We start from the raw sequence: 22,381 nt of genomic DNA, 5'->3' as shown, positions 1-22,381 counted from the left end.
CATTACCCCTGTCATCACTGACCTACATTGGACCCCAATCCCTCCAATGCCTCAAATTTAAAATTCTCATCCTTGTGTTTAAATCCCTTCATGGCCCTCGCCCCCTCCCTATCTCTGTAACCTCCTCCAGCCCTACAACCCTCCGAGATCTCTGCGCTCCTCCAACTCTGGCCTCTTGTGCATCCCACTTCCCTTCACCTCACTATTGGTGGCCGTGCCTAGGCCCCATGCTCTGAAATTCCCTCCCAAAACCAACAGAAATGAGATAAATGACCAGATAATCTGTTTTAGTGACGTTGGTTGCAGGATAAATATTGGCCCAGGGCATCGGGGAGAACTCCCCTGCTCTTCTTCGAAATAGTGCCATGGGATCTTTTATGTTCACCTGAGAGGGCAGACGGTTCCTCGGTTTAACGTCTCATCTGAAAGACGGCACCTCCAACAGTGCAGCGCTCCCTCAGTACTGGCACTGGGAGTGTCGGCCTGGGTTACGTGCTCAAGTCTCTGGAGTGGGGGCTTGAACCCACAACCTTCTTACTCAGAGGTCAGAGTGCTGCCCACTGAGTCACGGCTGCAGAGCAAAGAGCAGGAGTGGTCCCTCCAGGCTCCGCAAAAATACTGCCTGTTTGATGCAAGCAAGGCCCAAGGCCGAGTTTCGATCAGGCCTCAGCCCCTTTCATTGACTTGCCGCCCATTTTGGGCACAAGTCCAATTTTTCGGCCTACATTTCTGCAGAACCAGAAAGGAAAACTTTGCACCAACAGACCAGCAAACCGAGATTCTCTTTCCTTCTTTCCCTTCCAGGTCATTGAGCAGTTGCAGGAGGCCTACGCCAGGACCATTGATTTGGACAAGGAAGATGATGTTGACTTTCAATGCATGATCAACACGCTGCACGAAACTGTAGGCTAAGTATAGTTTCACTATGTGGGGTACGGTAGTGCAGTGGTCCTGATACTGGACTAAAAATTTAGAGAACATGAGTTCAAATCCCACCTTGACAGTTTGAGAATTTGAATTCAGTTTGAAAAGTGACCATGAAGCTGTCGGATTGTCGTAAAAACCCAACTGGTTCACTGATGTCCTTTAGAAAGGAAACCTGCTGTCCTTACCCGGTCTGGGCCTATATGTGACTCCAGTCCCACACCAATGTGGTTGACTCTTAACTGCCCTCTGAAAGGCCTAGCAAACCACTCAGTTATATCAGACTGCAGCGGTTCAAGAAGAAGGCCCACCACCACCTTCTTAGGGCAATTATGGATGGGCAATAAATGCCGGCCTTGCCAGCGATGCCCACATCCTGAGAATGAAGAATTCATAAGAAAATAAGGACATAAGAAATAGGAGCAGGAGTAGGCCAATCGGCCCCTCGAGCCTGCTCCGCCATTCAATAAGATCATGGCTGATCTGATCCTAACCTCAAATCTAAATTCATGTCCAATTTCCTGCCCGCTCCCCGTAACCACTAATTCCCTTTACTTCTAGGAAACTGTCTATTTCTGTTTTAAATTTATTTAATGATGTAGCTTCCACAGCTTCCTGGGGCAGCAAATTCCACAGACCTACCACCCTCTGAGTGAAGAAGTTTCTCCTCATCTCAATTTTGAAAGAGCAGCACCTTATTCTAAGATTATGCCCCCTCGTTCTAGTTTCACCCATCCTTGGGAACATCCTTACCGCATCCACCCGATCAAGCCCCTTCACAATCTTATATGTTTCAATAAGATCGCCTCTCATTCTTCTGAACTCCAATGAGTAGAGTCCCAATCTACTCAACCTCTCCTCATATGTCCACCCCCTCATCCCCGGGATTAACCGAGTGAACCTTCTTTGTACTGCCTCGAGAGCAAGTATGTCTTTTCTTAAGTATGGACACCAAAACTGTATGCAGTATTGCAGGTGCGGTCTCACCAATACTTTATATAACTGCAGCAATACCTCCCTGTTTTTATATTCTATCCCCCTAGCAATAAAAGCCAACATTCCGTTGGCCTTCTTGATCACCTGCTGCACCTGCATACCAACTTTTTGATTTTCTTGCACAAGGACCCCCAGACCCCTTTGTACTGCAGTACTTTCCAGTTTCTCGCCATTAAGATAATAACTTGCTCTCTGATTTTTCCTGCCAAAGTGCATAACCTCACATTTTCCAATATTGTATTGCATCTGCCAAATCTCCGCCCACTCACCCAGCCTGTCTATATCCCCTTGTAGGTTTTTTATGTCCTCCTCACTCTCTACTTTCCCTCCCATCTTTGTATCATCTGCAAACTTTGATATGTTACACTCGGTCCCCTCCTCCAAATCGTTAATATAGATTGTAAAGAGTTGGGGACCCAGCACCGACCCCTGCGGAACACCACTGGCTACTGGTTGCCAGTCCGAGAATGAACCATTTATCCCAACTCTCCACTTCCTGTTAGATAACCAATCCTCCACCCATGCCAGAATATTACCCCCAATCCAGTGATTCTTTATCTTGAGCAATAATCTTTTATGTGGCACCTTGTCGAATGCCTTCTGGAAGTCTAAATACACTACGTCCACTGGTTCCCCTTTATCCACCCTGTATGTTATGTCCTCAAAGAACTCAAGCAAATTTGTCAGACATGACTTCCCCTTCATAAAGCCATGCTGACTTTGTCCTATTAAATTATGTTTATCCAAATGTTCTGCTACTGTCTCCTTAATAATAGACTCCAAAATTTTACCCACCACAGATGTTAGGCTAACTGGTCTATAATTTCCAGCCTTCTGCCTACTACCCTTTTTAAATAAGGATGTTACATTAGCAGTTTTCCAATCTGCCGGGACCTTTGCCGAGTCCAGAGAATTTTGGAAAATTATTACCAAAGCATCCACAATCCCTACTGCCACTTCCCTCAAGACCCTTGGATGTAAGCCATCAGGTCCAGGGGATTTATCCGCCTTGAGTCCCATTAATTTACTGAGTACCAATTCCTTAGCGATTTTAATCGTATTTAGCTCCTCCCCCCCTAGAGCCCCCTGTTTGTCCAGTGTTGGGATATTCTTAGTGTCCTCTACCGTAAAGACTGAAACAAAATATTTGTTCAGCATTTTTGTCATCTCCACGTTTCCCACCATTAATTTCCCGGTCTCATCCTCTAAGGGACCTACGTTTGCCTTAGCCACCCTTTTTCTTTTTATATAACTGTAGAAACTCTTGCTATCTGTTTTTATATTTTTTGCTAATTTATTTTCATAATCTATCTTCCCTTTCTTAATCAATCCTTTAGTTACTTTTTGCTGTCTTTTGAAGACTTCCCAATCTTCTATCCTCCCACTAAGCTTGGCTACCTTATATGCCCTTGTTTTTAGTCGGATACTATCCTTAATTTCTTTACTTAGCCATGGATGGCTGTCATTTCTTTTACACCCTTTTTTCCTCAGTGGAATATATATTTTTTGAAAGTTGTAAAATAACTCCTTAAATGAACACCACTGTTCATGTACCGTCTTACCCTTTAATCTATTTTCCCAGTCCACTTTAATCAATTCCGCTCTCATACCATCATAGTCTCCTTTATTCAAGCTCAGTACGCTTGTTTGAGAACCAACCTTCTCACCCTCTAATTGGATATGGAATGTAACCATGTTATGGTCACTCATTCCAAGGGGATCCTTAACTAGGACATTATTAATTAATCCTGGCTCATTGCACAGGACCAGGTCCAAGGTTGCTTGCCCCCTTGTAGGATCAGTTACATACTGCTCAAGAAATCCATCCCTAATACACTCAATAAACTCTTCCTCAAGGCTGCCCTTCCCAATTTGATTTGTCCAGTTAATATGATAGTTAAAATCCCCCATAATTATAGCTGTTCCCTTATTACATGCCCCGACTATTTCCTGATTAATACTTCTTCCAGCAGAGTTGCAACTATTAGGAGGCCTATATATTACGCCCACTAATGTTTTTTTCCCCTTATTATTCCTTATCTCTACCCAAACTGTTTCATTGTCCCGATCTTTTATCCCAATATCATTTCTCTGTATTACAGTGATTCCTTCCTTTATTAACATAGCCACCCCACCTCCCCTTCCTTCCTGCCTGTCCTTCCTGATTGTTAAATACCCTGGCATATTTAATTCCCAGTTGTTGTCAACCTGCAGCCATGTTTCTGTAATGGCCACAAGATCATACCCATACGTAGTTATTTGTGCCGTTAACTTGTCCATTTTGTTACAAATGCTACGTGCATTCAGATAAAGAACTTTCAAATATGTTTTGTGACACTTAGTTCCTGCTTTTTCCTTTTTTAACACTTTACCTTTTACTCCATACCTTCTGTCCCTTCCTGACACGCTTTCCTCTGTCTCCCTGCTCAGGTTCCCAACCCCCTGCCACAGCTTTGATGCTGGGTTAATCGCCTTACGCCTTCTAGTTTTTATTTTATCTGTCGTGCCTCAAGTACACTTTCTTTTCGCTGCTCTACGCTTTTCCCTTTCACTTGTTCTTGACCAACTGTTTGTTCTATTTGTATTGTAGATTTCACACAAGGAAATGTTTTCATTTGAGTAGAAAGGGGAACAGAGAAGTGAGGAGGTGTTGCAAATTGCACATGTGACATATTTGGCACATTTCATAACCCCGGCTGTTCTCAAAGGATTTCCCTTGGCGTTCTGCTGGAGTTTAGCTGGTTCCCTGGTGCAATTCCAGCTGTGGATGTACTGTATTACTGCGCTCCACCAGATGTGTCGCCTACCCTCTGTGCAGTTATCCCCATGGTAGCTTCTCTGATAGGACGGGAGAGATTCGACCCTCTGCTGTGCTCTGTGCCTCAGCCTTTCTCTATAAGGAGAAGAAATTTGTACCTGGAATGGAGATATTTGACGCTGTGTATTTTAGGCGGCAGCACAATGCGTGTTGGATTTGTCCACTGGTGGCCAACATTTTATGAAGAAATTTAAGATTTCATTGTCCAATGGTGAAGAAGATCGGTGACCAGACGTGTTAAATAAACTCTTCACACTGATATCATGATCCCAGTTGTGTCATTGACGGGAATCGTTGGGCAGAGCGCAGCATTGCTCCATGATAAAGGAAGGAAAATCACTGGATGAGTCACCCTTAGGGTGGCCAACCTTCCAGGATTGTCCTGGAGTCTCCAGGAATTGAAGATTAATCTCCAGGACACTGCTGGGAGCAAAACACTTTCATTTATTAGTTATAAAAATATTGGAGATGGGAAAAAAAGCTGTTTCACTAACAGTCAAGATTAATCCAATTGGGTAACAAAGAGTCTGTTCCGCTTTCCAATTGGCTGTGGGAAGGCAGTGTGCCCGGAGGATGGACCAATGGCGGAAGTGTGGGGGTGAGGTGGTTTGAGGCGGGAGGTCATGTGATGAAACCTCCAGGAATAGACCCAGTCAGGGTTGGCAACCGCAGTCATCCCGGATTGCTCATAGTGACATATGAACAGTTTCAGGCAGGATAAGATCATTGGTCCATCTAGCCCACATAAATGAAAGTATTTTTGCTCCCAGCAGTGTCCTGGAGATTAATCTTCAATTCCTGGAGACTCCAGGACAATCCAGGAAGGTTGGCCACCCTAAGGGTGACTCATCCAGTGATTTTCCTTCCTTTATCATGGAGCAATGCTGCGCTCTGCCCAACGATTCCCATCGATGACACAACTGGGATCATGATATCAGTGTGAAGAGTTTATTTAACACGTCTGGTCACCGATCTTCTTCACCATTGGACAATGAAATCTTAAATTTCTTCATAAAATGTTGGCCACCAGTATTCCCTTCGGCCCATCTAGCCCACCTATCCACAGTATTCCCTTGGTGCATTTCTAATAACCCTGAATCTCATTTGTTAAAAAGAACCTGCCTAGTTCCTTCTTGAATCCTACTAAGGTTCCATGTTCCACAACCAGTGCCAGCAATCTGTTCCACATACTCACCACCCTTGTAATAAAAAAGTTTCTCCCAGACTATCCTTGTACATCTTCTACCAACTGCATGAACAGGGTGTTAGGAGAGGGTTGGAGAGCAGCTCACCTATCTGAACTCCCAATTGAAGAATTGGCACGGGAAGACTTACAATATTGTTTTATCCACCTCCCTCCTGGAATCGGTGACTCCTGACCCAATCCTAAATTCCAGCATCTTACCCTTGAAAATTGGGTCTGTATCTGTGGGACTGATATTTTTTTTTACAGAGCAAAGTAGCCTGGGTGCTTCTGTCAATGGCACTGTCATGGAGAGAGGAGCAGAGGGATCTGGGGGTACAGATACACAAATCACTAAAAGTAGCGACGCAGGTTAATAAGGCCATAAAAAGGCAAACCAAGCACTGGGATTCATTTTTAGAGGGATAGAATTGAAAAGCAAAGAAGTTATGTTAAACTTGTGTAGAACCTGTAAGATGTGAAGGCCTTAGAGAGGGTGCAGAAGAGATTTACTAGAATGGTTCCAGGGATGAGGGACTTCAGTTACGTGGATAGACTGGAGAAGCTGGGGTTGTTCTCCTTGGAACAGAGAAGGTTGTGAGGAGATTTGATAGAGGTATTCAAAATCATGAAGGGTCTAGACAGAGTAGATAGAGAGAAACTGTTCCCATTGGCGGAAGGGTCAAGAACTAGAGGACATAGATTTAAGGTAATTGGCAAAAGAACCAAAGGTGACATGAGGAAAAACTTTTTTACACAGCGAGTGGTTAGGATCTGGAATGCACTGCCCGAGGGGGTGGTGGAGGCAGATTCAATCATGGCCTTCAAAAGGGAAGTGGATAAGTACATGAAAGGAAAACATTTGCAGGGCCACGGGGAAAGGGTGGGGACGTGGGACTAGCTGGATTGCTCTTGCATAGAGCCAGTGTGAATTCGATGGGCCGAATGGCCTCCTTCCATGCTGTAACCTTTCTATGATTCCATGATTCTAACCTTGGTTAGACCACACCTTGAGTACTGTGAACTGTTCGGGTCTCCATATTATAAAAAGGATATAGAGATATTGGAGAGGGTGCAAAAAAGATTCACAAGGATGATACCAAAACTGAGAGGATCTCCTTATCAGGAAAGGCTGAATGGGCTGGGGCTCTTTCTCTAGAAAAGAGAAGGCTGAGGGGTGACCTGATAGAGGTCTTTAAGATTATGAAAGGGTTCGATAGGGTAGACGAAGAGAAAATGTTTCCACTTGTGGGGGAGACCAGAACTAGGGGCCATAAATATAAGATAGTCACTAATAAATCCAATAGGGAATTCAGGAGAAACTTCTTTACCCAGAGAGTGGTGAGAATGTGGAACTCGATACCACAAGGAGTAGTTGAGGTGAATAGAATGGATGCATTTAAGGGTAAGCTCGATAAACACATGAGGGAGAAAGGAATAGAAGGATATGCCGATAGGGTGAGATGAAGTAGGGAGGGAGGAGGCTCGTGTGCAGCATAAACACCAGCACAGACCATTTGGGCCGAATGGCCTGTTTCTGTGCTGTAGATACGATGTAACTCGATGATGTGACACTCACAGGTCAATGGGTTTGCAGGAGGTTTTCCCAAGTTAGCTGCCCGCTGACCTGTCCTCCCCAACAGTAATAACTCCAGACTCTGCCAGGGGCCCATTTTGAAAACATAAACTGCAACCTGAGTATTTGTTTTGCCAACGGTTGCTAGGATTTGTGTTTGTGTTGCGCGGTGTAAGTGTTTCTGTTCTTTTTTTAATGTTTTCTTTGGTGTTAAATAACAGAAATATTTTTGGGTTTTAGTTGGACTGCTGCGGTTACAAAGATTCATCGGGGACAGAAAAAGGGTGTGACAGAGGAACCCAACAAAAAGTAAGCTTCAAACCATAAATACGGTCTTTACAGGCGGCGAGATTGGCCGTGGAGCTGTCGGATTGTCTCCCTTACGGCTTTGGTTGATGTGTGGAGAGGAGAGAGCAAACAATGACCGGGAAAAATAACATTTCATTAGACACACTTCCTTGTTTAAAAACATCTCTGTGATGTTTTATGGTAAAGATGTTCAGTGGTAAAGTGTTCCTGTATCTGACGGGCCGATTTTAACTCGGGGGGCGGGGGGGGCTGGCGGGGGGAGGGCGCAGGGGAATCAGGGACCGAAGCAAGTGGTGAACAGACCGCACCCCCCACGCTTCCCTCCCCCTCAGAGCCTGAAGCCCGAGAGATTTTAACTCCCAGGCCTCATTTACAGGCCCTGACTCCGACTGCCGCTCGACGGGAATGATGTCACCGCCAGAGTCAAAATTTATGGGGGGGGGGGGGGGGGTTGGATTGGGGCCAGAGACCCATGGAAACGCTCCCCGGCAAGGTAAGTAGGGATTGGGGAGGGGGGATCAGGCGAGGGAGGGGGAGGGGGAAAGTCCGGGTGAGGGAAGGCCCAAGAGATCTTTGTGGTGCCGGCTCTCCCCCGATAAAAACATTTAAGAAACGGACGTGCCTGGGCTGGAGCCTTGCCTGATTCTGGCGGGCCGCATTTGGCCAGCGGTTAAAATACTGTCAGCGTCCCGCCACGTCATCAGGGCACGACGCTGCCATTTAAATTAGGACCCCTGCCCCTCGCTGTGCCTGAAGGTAAGTGAAAATGGTGGGGGATGGGACTGCAACAGGAATGTAGCCCAATCCCCTCCCCTCCCCACCGCCATCTTATCCACCCCACTGCCATCTTACTCTCCCCACCGCCATCTTACTCTCCCCACCACCAGAGGTGACAGTACAGTGATATACAGTCAGGAGGGAGTGGTCCTGGGAGTCCTCAACTTTGACTCCGGATCCCATGAAATCTCATGGCATCAGGTCAAACATGGGCAAGGAAACCTCCTGCTGATTACCACCTACCGTCCTCCTTCAGCTGATGAATCAGTCCTCCTCCATGTTGAGCACCACTTGGAGGAAGCACGGAGGGTAGCAAGGGCACAGAATGTACTCTGGGTGGGGGACTTCAATGTCCATCACCAAGAGTGGCTCGGTAGCACCACTACTGACCGAGCTGGCCGAGCCCTGAAGGACATAGCTGCCAGACTGGGCCTGCGGCAGGTGGTGAGCGAACCAACACAAGGGAAAAACTTACTTGACCTCGTCCTCACCAACCTACCTGTCAAAGATGCATCTGTCCATGACAGTATTGGTAGGAGTGACCACCGCACAGTCCTCGTGGAGATGAAGTACCGTCTTCGCACTGAGGACACCATCCAACGTGTTGTGTGGCACAACCACCGTGCTAAATGGGATCGATTCAGAACAGATCTAGCAGCTCAAAACTGGGCACCCATGAGGCGCTGTGGGCCATCAGCAGCAGCAGATTTGTATTCCAGCACAATCTGTAACCTCATGGCCCGGCATATTCCTCACTCTACCATTACCAACAAGCCAGGGGATCAACCCTGGTTCAATGGGGAGTGTAGAAGAGCATGCCAGGAGCAGCACCAGGCGTACCTAAAAATGAGGTGCCAACCTGGTGAAGCTACAACTCAGGACTACATGCATGCTAAACAGCGGAAGCAACATGCTATAGACAGAGCAAAGCGATTCCACAACCAACGGATCAGATCAAAGCTCTGCAGTCCTGCCACATCCAGTCGTGAATGGTGGTAGACAATTAAACAACTAATGGGAGGAGGAGGCTCTGCAAACATCCCCACCCTCAATGATGGCGGAGTCCAGCACGTGAGTGCAAAAGACAAGGCTGAAGCGTTTGCAACCATCTTCAGCCAGAAGTGCCGAGTGGATGATCCATCTCGACCTCCTCCTGATATCCCCACCATCACGGAAGCCAGTCTTCAGCCAATTCGATTCACTCCACGTGATATCAAGAAACGGCTGAGTGCACTGGATACAGCAAAAGCTATGGGCCCCGACAACATCCCGGCTGTAGTGCTGAAGACTTGTGCTCCAGAATTGTGAAATTTTGTATGTAGTAAATGGAACAGAACTTATGGAATATGTGAAAGTTGTTCAAATCTACATTTTTTTTTATGGCATGCTTTTCCAGTACAGCTACAACACTGGCATCTACCCGACAATGTGGAAAATTGCCCAGGTATGTCAAGTCGACTAAAAGCAGGACAAATCCAATCCGACCAATTACTGCCCCATCAGTCTATTCTCAATCATCTGAACTGAACACTGTGCAATCGTCAGCGAACATCCCCATTTCTGACCTTATGATGGAGGGAAGGTCATTGATGAAGCAGCTGAAGATGGTTGGGCCTAGGACACTGCCTTGAGGAACTCCTGCAGCAATGTCCTGGGGTTGAGATGATTGGCCTCCAACAACCACTAACATCTTCCTTTGTGCTAGGTATGACTCCAGCCACTGGAGAGTTTTCCCCCTGATTCCCATTGACTTCAATTTTACTAGGGCTCCTTGGTGCCACACTTGGTCAAATGCTGCCTTGATGTCAAGGGCAGTTACTCTCACCTCACCTCCGGAATTCAGCTCTTTTGTCCATGTTTGGACCAAGGCTGTAATGAGGTCTGGAGCCGAGTGGTCCTGGCGGAACCCAAACTGAGCATCGGTGAGCAGGTTATTGGTGAGTAAGTGCCGCTTGATAGCACTGTCGACGACACCTTCCATCACTTTGCTGATGATTGAGAATAGACTGATGGGGCGGTAATTGGCCAGATTGGATTTGTCCTGCTTTTTGTTGATAGGACATACCTGGGCAATTTTCCACATTGTGGGTAGATGCCAGTGTTGTAGCTGTACTGGAACAGCTTGGCTCGAGGCGCAGCTAGTTCTGGAGCACAAGTCTTCAGCACTACAGCTGGGATGTTGTCGGGGCCCATAGCCTTTGCTGTATCCAGTGAACTCAGCCGTTTCTTGATATCACGTGGAGTGAATCGAATTGGCTGAAGACTGACTTCTGTGATGGTGGGGATATCGGGAGGAGGCTGAGATGGATCATCCACTCGGCACTTCTGGCTGAAGATGGTTGCAAACGCTTCAGCCTTGTCTTTTGCACTCACGTGCTGGACTCCGCCATCATTGAGGATGGGGATGTTTACAGAGCCTCCTCCTCCCGTTAGTTGTTTAATTGTCCACCACCATTCACGACTGGATGTGGCAGGACTGCAGAGCTTTGATCTGATCCGTTGGTTGTGGAATCGCTTAGCTCTGTCTATAGCATGTTGCTTCCGCTGTTTAGCATGCATGTAGTCCTGAGTTGTAGCTTCACCAGGTTGGCACCTCATTTTTAGGTATGCCTGGTGCTACTCCTGGCATGCTCTTCTACACTCCTCATTGAACCAGGGTTGATCCCCTGGCTTGTTGGTAATGGTAGAGTGAGGAATATGCTGGGCCATGAGGTTACAGATTGTGCTGGAATACAATTCTGCTGCTGCTGATGGCCCACAGTGCCTCATGGATGCCCAGTTTTGAACTGCTAGATCTGTTCTGAATCTATCCCATTTAGCACGGTGATAGTGCCACACAACATGTTGGATGGTGTCCTCAGTGCGAAGACGGGACTTCGTCTCCACGAGAACTGTGCGGTGGTCACTCCTACCAATACTGTCATGGGCAGATGCATTTGCGACAGGTAGATTGATGAGGACGAGGTCAAGTAAGTATATCCCTCGTGTTGGTTCGCTCACCACCTGCCGCAGGCCCGGTCTGGCTGCTATGTCCTTCAGGACTCGGCCAGCTCGGTCAGTAGTGGTGCTACCGAGCCATTCTCGGCGATGGACATTGAAGTCCCCCACCCAGAGTACATTTTGTGTATGTGCACCCCCAGGTCTCTCTGTTCCTGCACCCCCTTTATAAAATTGTACCATTTAGTTTATATTGCCTCTCCTCATTCTTCCAACTCAGAGGCGGGAATGCTGCCACTGAGCCAAGTCTCGCTCCCCAATGTTCTTTTACACTCAAGAAATCCATGAAATATGAAATGAATGTTCTACTTCACAACTGATTGCGAGCTAACTCTTACTTTTGACGTTCTGATGCAGGACTGTCTGAAAGCCATTGAACAAGTCATCAACTCTAAACTTCACATCTTTGCTGCGATCGCCTTTAGTATTGCCCTTGTTACGGTAAGGAGGCCCTGCGATGCTTTGACACTGAAGGTTTCAGCGTTTGGTTCGTATCTCCTGCATGTTACTGACGTCTGTTTATTCTATTTCAGGCTTTCGGAATAATTTTCACCATCCTGTTGCAGCGATCGATCAAACCATCCAGTGCAATCTAACAATTGGAATATCAAACACCAGGAACATCAAAGTGCTTTTTTTGAAACTAAATATATTTTCCTTTTTATAACGCAAATGCTTTTAAAAGAAAAGATGAGCAAGTAATAATTAATTTACATTTTCCATTTACTAATTGTATTTCTCGAAGGTTAAAGGTTACTTTTCTTGTATGGAACAAATTTTGGGGGGATTTTTCGGTTAATTTTGAATGCTGAGGGTTATCGGTGGTTTGAAATCAGTGAGTAACCGGCATGTGGATGTAGGTTATTAAAGTTTAAGACACAAATGGGAAATAGAAGTCAGGGTAAATGGCAGCTGAAAAGGGGGCAAAATCAAAGCAGTAAAGGTCTATTACCATATTCCCACCCTGAGCTAAATTTCCCTCCCATTGCCGAAACTTCCGCTGGCTACACCTTCCCCGCCTGCCATGTGAGGAGGGGGAAGGATTTCTTGTCCCGTTTCCCCCCTGTCCAGTTACTGGGGTTCCCCAGGGCTACCTCTTAGAACAACAACAACTTGCATTTATATAGCGCCTTTAACCTAGTAAAACATCCCAAGGCGCTTCAGAGGAGCGATTATCAGACAGAATTTGACACTGAGCCACATAGGGAGATATTAGGACAGGTGACCAAAAGCTTGGTCAAAGAGGTAGGTTTCAAGGAGCGGTTTTAAAGGAGGAGAGAGAGGCGGAGAGGTTTAGGGAGGGAATTCCAGAGCTTAGGGCCCAGGCAGCTGGTGGGCCGATGGAAATCGGGGATGTGTAAGAGGCCAGAATTGGAGGAGCGCAGAAATCTCGGAGGGGTCTCTCTATCTCTGTGACCTCCACCAACCCTACAACCCTCCCAGAACTCTCCAATTCTCCAACTCTGGCCTCTCGAGCATCGCCCATTTACTTCTCCCCACTTTGGCAGCCGAGCCTTCAGCCATTTAGACCCCGCACTCTGGAATCCGCTCTCTAATCCCCTCCGCCTCTCCACCTCCCACTCCTCCTTACAGACCCTCATTAAAACCCAGTTCTTTGACCAAGCTTTTGGTCACCCTTCCTATTATCTCCTTCTTTGGCTCTGTGTCCACTGTTGTCTCTACGGGCAGGTGAAGTGACAGGTGCAAGTGGATGGCCTCTGCCTCTGCGAAGCAGCTTGGGATGTTTTTCTACATTAAAGGCACTATATAAATGCAACTTGTTGTTGATGTAAATTGGTTCCTTGGGTTGACTGTGACTGAATCGGGCAGATTCTGCTGGGTCCGTGCCCAGGTGTGATGGAAATCAGGCAGGTCAGATCTCAGTCCTGTAATGGATCCTGCCTGATTTTCCGATATTTGCTCCAATGTGCCCAGATGCAGACCCAGGAAAATCTATCCCAATAAATCCAATTCTATCGTATTACACATGATTTTTGTGAGAGATTTTTGGGAATTGCATCCTGTAATTCCATCCCATTTTGTCATTAAAACCACCAGGAATAATGCAGTGGGAGATCTACTGGTAATTTTAAAATAGATTGATCTTTAATAAGATTAATATCTTTGAATTCACCCATGGTTTAAGGTCGGCTACAATACTTATTTTGTCGGAGATAAAATGCAGCTTTTATTTTTCACACCTTCCTGTAGGATATCGATGAATGCTTTCAAAATAAATGTAAATGCTAATTATAAAAAAAACTGTCAATAAAGATATTCTCTTGCTTTTTACAAAGAGTTACATTGAATTTTATAGCACAGAAACAGGCCATTCGGCCCAACTGGTCTATGTTGGTGTTTATGCTCCACATGAGCCTCCTCCCTCCCACCTTCATCTCACCCTATCAGCATATCCTTCTATTCCTTTCTCCCTCATGTGTTTCTCTAGTTTCCCCTTCATTGTATCTCTGCTATTCGCCTCAACTACTCCTTGTGGGAGCGAGTTCCACATTCTCACCACTCTCTGGGTAAAGATGTTTCTCCTGAATTCCCTCTTGGATTTATTAGTGACTCTCTCATATTTATGACCCCTGGTTCTGGTTCTCCCCCACAAGTGGAAACATTTTCTCTTCGTCTACCCTATCAAACCCTCTCATTATCTTAAAGAACTCTATCAGGTCACCCCTCAGCCTTCTCTTTTCAAGAGAAAGGAGCCCCAGCCTGTTCAGCCTTTCCTGATAGGTATAACCTCTCAGTTCTGGAATCACCCTGGTGAATTTTTTTTTGCACTTTCTCTAATGCTTCTATATCTTTTTTATAATATGGAGACCAGAACTGTGCACAATACTCCAAGTGCGGTCTAACCAAAGTTCTATGCAAGTTTAGCAGAACGTCTCTGATTTTCAATTCTATCCCTCTAGAAATGAACCCCAGTGGCTGGTTTGCCAAAATGGGTAAGTTTTTTGCTCGTCCAATACCACAGTCATGAGGCCGCCCAGTCCGACCGAGGCTACCATGCACAGCGCATGCTCGGCACAGTCATGAGGCCGCCCAGTCCGACCGAGGCTACCATGCACAGCGCATGCTCGGCACAGTCATGAGGCCGCCCAGTCCGACCGAGGCTACCATGCACAGCGCATGCTCGGCACAGTCATGCATTAAAATTGCGACCAGGGTCCTACAACCAGCGTTGGTCTCATATTTGCATATTTAACCAGCCACCTGCCTGTTTTGGGCGGGAGTGCTGGGCGCGCATTTGAAGGGCCCGCCTGAAAATTGCATCAGGCGGGCAACTGGGTTTCAGAGAAACAGGAGACCGGCAGTTGAAAATCCACCCCCTCCATCATCTCCAGTTACAGTCTGTGCATGCAAATAAATCATAGGAAGATAGGAACAGGAGGAGGCCATTCAGCCCCTCGAGCCTGTTCCGCCATTCAATTAGATCATGGCTGATCTGTGTCTTAACTCCATCTACCCGCCTTGGTTCCACAACCCTTAATACCCTTACCTAACAAAAATCTATCAATCTCCGTTTTGAAATTTTCAATTGGTCAAGTTTGCTGATGGTACAAAGCTAGATGGGAAAGTAAGCTGTGAGGAGGACACAGAGATATAGACAGGTTAAGTGAGTGGGCGAGAAGGTGGCAGATGGAGTATAATGTGGGGAAATTTGAAATTATCCACTTTGGTAGGAAGAATAGAAAATTTTAAAAGGTGAGAGACTAAGAAATGTTGGTAGTCAGAGGGATTTGGGTGTCCTTGCACATGAATCACAGAAAGTTAGCATGCAGGTACAGCAAGCAATTAGGAAGGCAAATGGTATGTTAGCCTTTATTGCAAAGGGGTTGGAGTACAAGAGTAAGGAAGCCTTACTACAATTGTACAGGGCTTTGGTGAGACCTGACCTGGAGTACTGCGTACAGTTTTGGTCTCCTTATCTAAGGAAGGATATGCTTACCTTAGAGGGGGTGCAACGAAGGTTCACTAGATTGATTCCTGAGGTGAGAGGGTTGTCCTATGAGGAGAGATTGAGTAGAATGGGCCTACATTCTCTTGAGTTTAGACCAATGAGAGGTGACCTCATTGAAACGTATAAAATTCATGGAGGGTTTGACGGGGTAGATGCTGAGAGTCTGTTTCCCCTGGCTGGAGAGTCTAGAACTAGGGGGCATAGTCTCAAGATAAGGGATTGGCCATTTAGGACCGAGATGAGGAAACATTTCTTCACTCAGAAGGTTGTGAATCTTTGGAATTCTCTACCCTAGAGGCCTGTGGATGCTGAGTCATTGAGTATATTCAAAACTGCGATCGATAGACATTTGGACACTAAGGGAATCAAGGTATATGGGGATTGAGCAGGAAATGGAGTTGAGGTCGAAGGTCAGCCATGTTCTTAACGAATTGTGAGGCAGGCTCGAGGGGCCGTATGGTCTACTCCTGCTCCTATTTCTTAAGTTCTTATGTTCTTATATAGCACCTTTCATGACCTCAGAGTTATTTCTGCCTGTGAGACAGAAAGCAGAGAGTAGTGGTGAACGGTTGTTTTTCAGACTAGAGGTAAGTATACAGTGGTGTCCCCCAGGAGTCGGTATTAGGACCAATGCTTCTTGATATATATTAATGACCTGGACTTGGGTATAAAGGGTAAAATTTCAAAGTTTGCAGATGACACAAAGTTTGGAGTGTTCAAATTTATGAGGGGTTTTGACAGAATAAATAAGGAGAAACTGTTTCCATTGGCAGGAGGGTCGGTAACCAGAGGACACGGATTTAAGGTAATTGGCAAAAAGCCAAGAGAGGGGGAGATGAGAAGAATTATTTTTACGCAGCGAGTTGTGATGATCTGGAATGCGCTGCCTGAAACAGTGGTGGGAGCAGATTCAATAATAACCTTCAAAAGGGAATTGGACAAATACTTAAAAAGGAAAAATTTGCAGGGCAATGGGGAAAGAGCAGGGGGCAGTGGGACTAATTGGTAGCTCTTTCAGAGAATTACCTGGATTTGGGTATAGTGGGTATAATTTCAAAGTTTGCAGGTGACACAAAACTCAGAAATGTAGTAAACAATGTGGAGGATAGTAACAGACTTCAGGAGGACAGAGACAGACTGGTGAAATGAGCAGACACATGGCAGATGAAATTTAATGCAGAGAAGTGTGAAGTGATGCGTTTTGGTAGGAAGAATGAGGAGAGGCAATATAAACTAAATGGTACAATTTTAAAGGGGGTGCAGGAACAGAGAGACCTGGGAGTTCGCATACACAAATCTTTGAAGGTGGCAGGACAAGTTGAGAAGGCTGTTGAAAAAGCATATGGGATCTTGGGCTTTATTAATAGAGACGTAGAGTACAAACGCAAGGAAGTTATGCTAAATTTTTATAAAATTGGTTAGACCGCAGCTGGAGTATTGTGTCTAATTCTGGACACCACACTTTAGGAAGGATGTCAAGGTCTTGGAGAGGGTGCAGAGGAGATTTACTAGAATGGTTCCAGGGATGAGGGACTTCAGACATGTGGAGAGACTGGAGAAGCTGGGATTGTTCTCCTTAGAGCAGAGAAGGTTAAGAGGAGATTTGATAGAGGTGTTCAAAATCGTGAACGGTTCTAACAGAGTAAATAAGGAGAAACTGTTTTCAGTGGCAGGAGGGTCGGTGACCAAAGGATACAGATTGGCAAAAGAACCAGAGGGGAAGATGAGGAGAAACTATTTCATGCAGCAAGTTGTTATGATCTGGAATGCATGAAAGAATAGTGGAAGCAGATTCAATAATAAGTTTCAAAAGGGAATTGGATAAATACTTGAAAAGGAAAATTTGCCGGGCTATGGGGAAAGAGCAGAGGCAGTGGGACTGATTGGATAGCTCGCTCAAAGAGCCGGCACAGGCACGATGGGCTGAATGGCTGTGCGATTCTGAGATTCAATGAGAGTTGTGCATTTTTTGAAACTACTGAAAGATTATTGAAAGGAGTAGTCACAGGATGGCATAAAGCATTAGGGTTAGGGTTAAGGATAAGGGAAGACATTAACTGTGTAACAGCATCCTTTACATAGAAAAACATAGAAAATAGGAGCAAGAGTAGGCCATTCGGCCCTTCGGGCCTGCTCCGCCACTCAAAATGATCACGGCTGATCGTCTAACGCAGTACCCATGTTCCCGTTTTTTCCCCATATCCCTTGATCCCTTTAGCAATAGAAACATACAGATCTGATTTGATAGTAATCACATCCTTTTTTTCTGAATTTAACAATTGACGGAACAAGCTCCTTTAATCAGTTTTGCTGAAGGACGAATACGCCAAGATTAAATATTAAAGGGTTTCCAGAAAAACGGGAAGAGGCCAGTTAGGGGAAATTACAAAGTATCCTGTGAATGAGAGGCCTTTGTATTCTTTCACATACTTGCAAAACAGCTAAAAAGTTAGCTGAATGTTCATTCTCAGAATGTATATAGTTAGACTTACACGGCACGGGCAAGTTACAAAATTGAGTAGGTGCGCAAAGTTACGGGAACAGGAGAGCTTGTGAAGGGATAGTCAGTCAAATAACCGATAATCAATGAGGTGGAGAGAAACCGTAAATCGCGCAGAGAGTTGTTCCAGTGAGTTTCTGGATGAGAGAAAAATTCAGTGTCACTGACAAACTGAGAATATTGGAAGATTATTTTTGTAAATAAAAACCATTGGGGTTTAAGAGATTTGCATTTATTTAGCACCTTTCTCGACCTCAGGATGTCCCAAAGTGCTTTACAGCCAATGAAGTACTTTTTGAAGTGTAGTCACTGTTGTAATGTAGGAAACGAGGCAGCCAATTTGCGCACAGCGAGATCCCACAAACAGCAATGTGATAATGACCAGGTAATCTGTTTTTTAGCAGTATTGTTTGAGGGATAAATATTGTCTAGGACACCGGGGAGAACTCCCCAGCTCTTCTTTGAATAATGTCAAGGGATCTTTTACGTCCACCTGAAGGGGCAGACGGGGCTATGGTTTAACGTCTCATCCAAAAGACGGCACCTCCAACAGTGCTGCACTCCCTCAGTACTGCACTGGGAGTGTTAGCCTGGATGTGTGCTCAAGTCTCGTGGAGTGAGACTTGAACCAACAACCTTTGACTCAGAGGCGAGAATGCTACCGACTGAGCCTCCCAGAATGGAGCTTTGTGTACTGGAGCTTTGTGTACTGGAGCACCTTAGTGGGAATTCTGACACAGAGATCTGAATCCCCACACAATTTTATGTTCAATAATAGACGGAAAAGTTTTGCTGGGCCCACAAACCTCTTCACCTGCATTCCCAATGTCCTCCTGATGTGCGGAACTCCATGCTGGGGGAATGAATTTGTAAAATCAACACTGTATAATTTTATAGGGCAGGTTTCCCATCTTGTTATGTGCTTGGTCTTGTTACACATGCTCACTTGAGTTTTTTTTAAACCTGGTTCAGTCTCACTGTTAAGTGGTCAATTCAATCACCATACCCTATTAAATCTGAATTAAGCTGACTACACACTTATGTCCTCCTGCATCACCTTGGTCTGATCCTATAAGCTGACTGTCAGCTCATTGAATATCTGATCAAATGCGGGCTTTCTCTTTTCAATTTCCAAAATTGCACGGTTCCTTTATCTGATTATTTTCTCAGAGTTCCTGTTTTTCTCGACTCTGTGAGGTGACACGGGAATGCAGGAAAGGTCAGGACTGAAAACAACTCCTGACTTTACGTGGCCAGTCCCAAGAACCAGCACCCACTTCAGTCGTCCACTGCCTGAGATAACGATCTCATTCTCCCTTAAATAATCCAGAGCATTATTCCAGCGCACACCGGGATTGTAGGATTCAAATACACATCCTGGGGTGAAAGGTCGGCAGAGAAAATCTTTTCCAATTTAGTGCAGACAGGGTGTTGTGTGAGGAGAGGGGATATCAGGAATTTGGGCGTGAATGTCCGGGGTTCCATTTCCTGTCCCCCCGCGATTTGCTGTCCATTAAATTTGTTGAATTCCTGATGTGTGCTGAACTTGCTCCAATGTGCCAAAGCACTGCTCTCCTCAATCTCCTGGTAATAATACTTTCTGAGGCTCAAACTCCTCCTTAAAACACCTTGGAAAATGGCACAGAGATGGTTGTACCAGGTCTCCGCACTTCCTGATGAATCTCCATTCACCTCTTCCAAAATAACATTTTGGGATCCAGTATATGAGTAATTTGAGACATGACGTGTGGTGAGTGTAACAGGCTCGGGAGGAACAGGTGACTTTGGACCTGTGGTTCCCAAAGCTCTCCCCCACTGGGGGTTTTCCTCACCTCATGTCTGGGTCTGTTGGAGACTAATTGGTGGGAGATTGATTGCTCTGATTAGTCAACAACTCCATTATCGTTGCATCATGTGACTACCAGGATGGTAGAAGGTGAACTAGATGGCCCTTGGTCTTTTCTCGTCCGGCAATTCCTATGTTGCTAAGGCTAGTGATGGCAAGAAGGCAGAGCCATGGGTTGGGGACTCACTACCCCAGGAGTTGTTGCTCTATTGGCTCAGTCGGGACCTGGCACATCGGTGGCGGCCAGTTTTCCCAGTGGGTTGAGGTGTACCGGCATCTTGAAGGGCCGGTGAGGTTATCACCGGAATGGCCCAGGCCGGGGAAGGTGCCTGGCACCTCCAAAGATGACGATTCACTAAATGATATATATATATTTTCAGGATTGGACCCCTTGGGCAGGGTTGGAGCGATGGTCTTGGGAAACCCCTCCCTCTCCAAGGGCGGTGGGCGTAAAGTTTGTGGTCGCCACTGGACAGGCCTTGCACACGCCTGTCCCATGTCAATTAGGTGACCTCCCACTGACTCTGTAAACTCTGGTGAGGTTAGCGCTGGAGGAGCACAATCCTGCGAAACCACTGGAATCACCAACGCTGGGGTTCTCGCCCTGGTTAGACCACATCTGGAACAGTGTGTACAGTTCTGGGCACCGCTCCTTGGAAAGGATATATTGGCCTTGGAAGGAGTGCAGCGGAGATTCACCAGAATATTACCAGGGCTCCAAGGGTTAGATTATGAGGAGAGATTTCATAAACTAGGCTTGTATTCCCTGGAATACAGAAGGTTAAGAGGAGATTTGATTGATGTTTATAGGATTTTGAAAGGAATTGATAGGGTAGATGAAGAAAATTTTTCCGATGGTGGGGGAGTCTAGGACAAGGGGACACAACCTTAAAATCAGAGCCAGGCCATTCAGGAGAGACGTTAGGAAACACTGGTAGAAATGTGGAACTCTCTCCCACAAAAAGCAGTAGATGCTAGCTCAATTGGTAATTTTAAATCTGAGATCGATAGATTTTTGCTAACCAAGGGTATTAAGGGATATGGAGCCAAGGTGGGTGGATGGAATTAGGATACAGATCATCCATGATCTCATCGAAATCTCGCTACGAAAAGTCATAATAAGAATAAAACCGGACGGACCACCCGGCATCGGACCACTAGGCACCGGACACGACAACGGCAAAACACCAAGCCCAGTCGACCCTGCAAGGTCCTCCTTACTAACATCTGGGGACTTGTGCCAAAATTGGGAGAGCTGTCCCACAGACTAGTCAAGCAACAGCCTGACATAGCCATACTCACAGAATCATATCTTTCAGCCAACGTCCCAGACTCTTCCATCACCATCCCTGGGTATGTCCTGTCCCACCGGCAGGACAGACCCACCAGAGGTGGCGGTACAGTGATATACAGTCAGGAGGGAGTGGTCCTGGGAGTCCTCAACATTGACTCTGGACCCCATGAAATCTCATGGCATCAGGTCAAACATGGGCAAGGAAACCTCCTGCTGATTACCACCTACCGTCCTCCCTCAGCTGATGAATCAGTCCTCCTCCATGTTGAGCATCACTTGGAGGAAGCACTGAGGGTAGCAAGGGCACAAAATGTACTCAGGGTGGGGGACTTCAATGTCCATCACCAAGAGTGGCTCGGTAGCACCACTACTGACCGAGCTGGCCGAGTCCTGAAGGACATAACTGCTAGACTGGGCCTGCGGCAGGTGGTGAGCGAACCAACACGAGGGAAAAACTTACTTGACCTCGTCCTCATCAATCTACCTGTCGCAAATGCATCTGTCCATGACAGTATTGGTAGGAGTGACCACCGCACAGTCCTCGTGGAGATGAAGTCCCGTCTTCGCACTGAGGACACCATCCAACGTGTTGTGTGGCACTACCACCGTGCTAAATGGGATAGATTCAGAACAGATCTAGCAGCTCAAAACTGGGCATCCATGAGGTGCTGTGGGCCATCAGCAGCAGCAGAATTGTATTCCAGCACAATCTGTAACCTCATGGCCCGGCATATTCCTCACTCTACCATTACCAACAAGCCAGGGGATCAATCCTGGTTCAATGGGGAGTGTAGAAGAGCATGCCAGGAGCAGCACCAGGCGTACCTAAAAATGAGGTGCCAACCTGGTGAAGCTACAACTCAGGACTACATGCATGCTAAATAGCGGAAGCAACATGCTATAGACAGAGCTAAGCGATTCCACAACCAACGGATCAGATCAAAGCTCTGGAGTCCTGCCACATCCAGTTGTGAATGGTGGTGGACAATTAAACAACTAACGGGAGGAGGAGGCTCTGCAAACATCCCCATTCTCAATGATGGCGGAGTCCAGCACGTGAGTGCAAAAGACAAGGCTGAAGCGTTTGCAACCATCTTCAGCCAGAAGTGCCGAGTGGATGATCCATCTCAGCCTCCTCCCGATATCCCCACCATCACGGAAGCCAGTCTTCGGCCAATTCGATTCACTCCA

General features: G+C 46.2%; 1 protein-coding gene across 1 annotated transcript in view; it reads left to right on the top strand.

The window, feature by feature from the left end:
- LOC137334923 (CD9 antigen-like) overlaps positions 1 to 13,862 on the top strand; it is a 35,347-nt gene extending 21,485 nt beyond the window's left edge. The window contains exons 5-8 of the mRNA XM_068000014.1: positions 805 to 903; positions 7,738 to 7,806; positions 11,938 to 12,021; positions 12,114 to 13,862. Coding sequence (XP_067856115.1) covers positions 805 to 903; positions 7,738 to 7,806; positions 11,938 to 12,021; positions 12,114 to 12,176 — 315 coding nt within the window. The 3' untranslated portion in view covers positions 12,177 to 13,862. The remainder of the gene's footprint in view (positions 1 to 804; positions 904 to 7,737; positions 7,807 to 11,937; positions 12,022 to 12,113) is intronic.
- Positions 13,863 to 22,381: the final 8,519 nt, after the last annotated feature.

The sequence above is a fragment of the Heptranchias perlo genome, chromosome 18 (assembly GCF_035084215.1).
Source record: "Heptranchias perlo isolate sHepPer1 chromosome 18, sHepPer1.hap1, whole genome shotgun sequence".
NCBI lineage: Eukaryota > Metazoa > Chordata > Chondrichthyes > Hexanchiformes > Hexanchidae > Heptranchias > Heptranchias perlo.
Note: the sequence above shows the minus strand (reverse complement) of the source record. Positions and strands in the feature narration are given on the sequence as shown.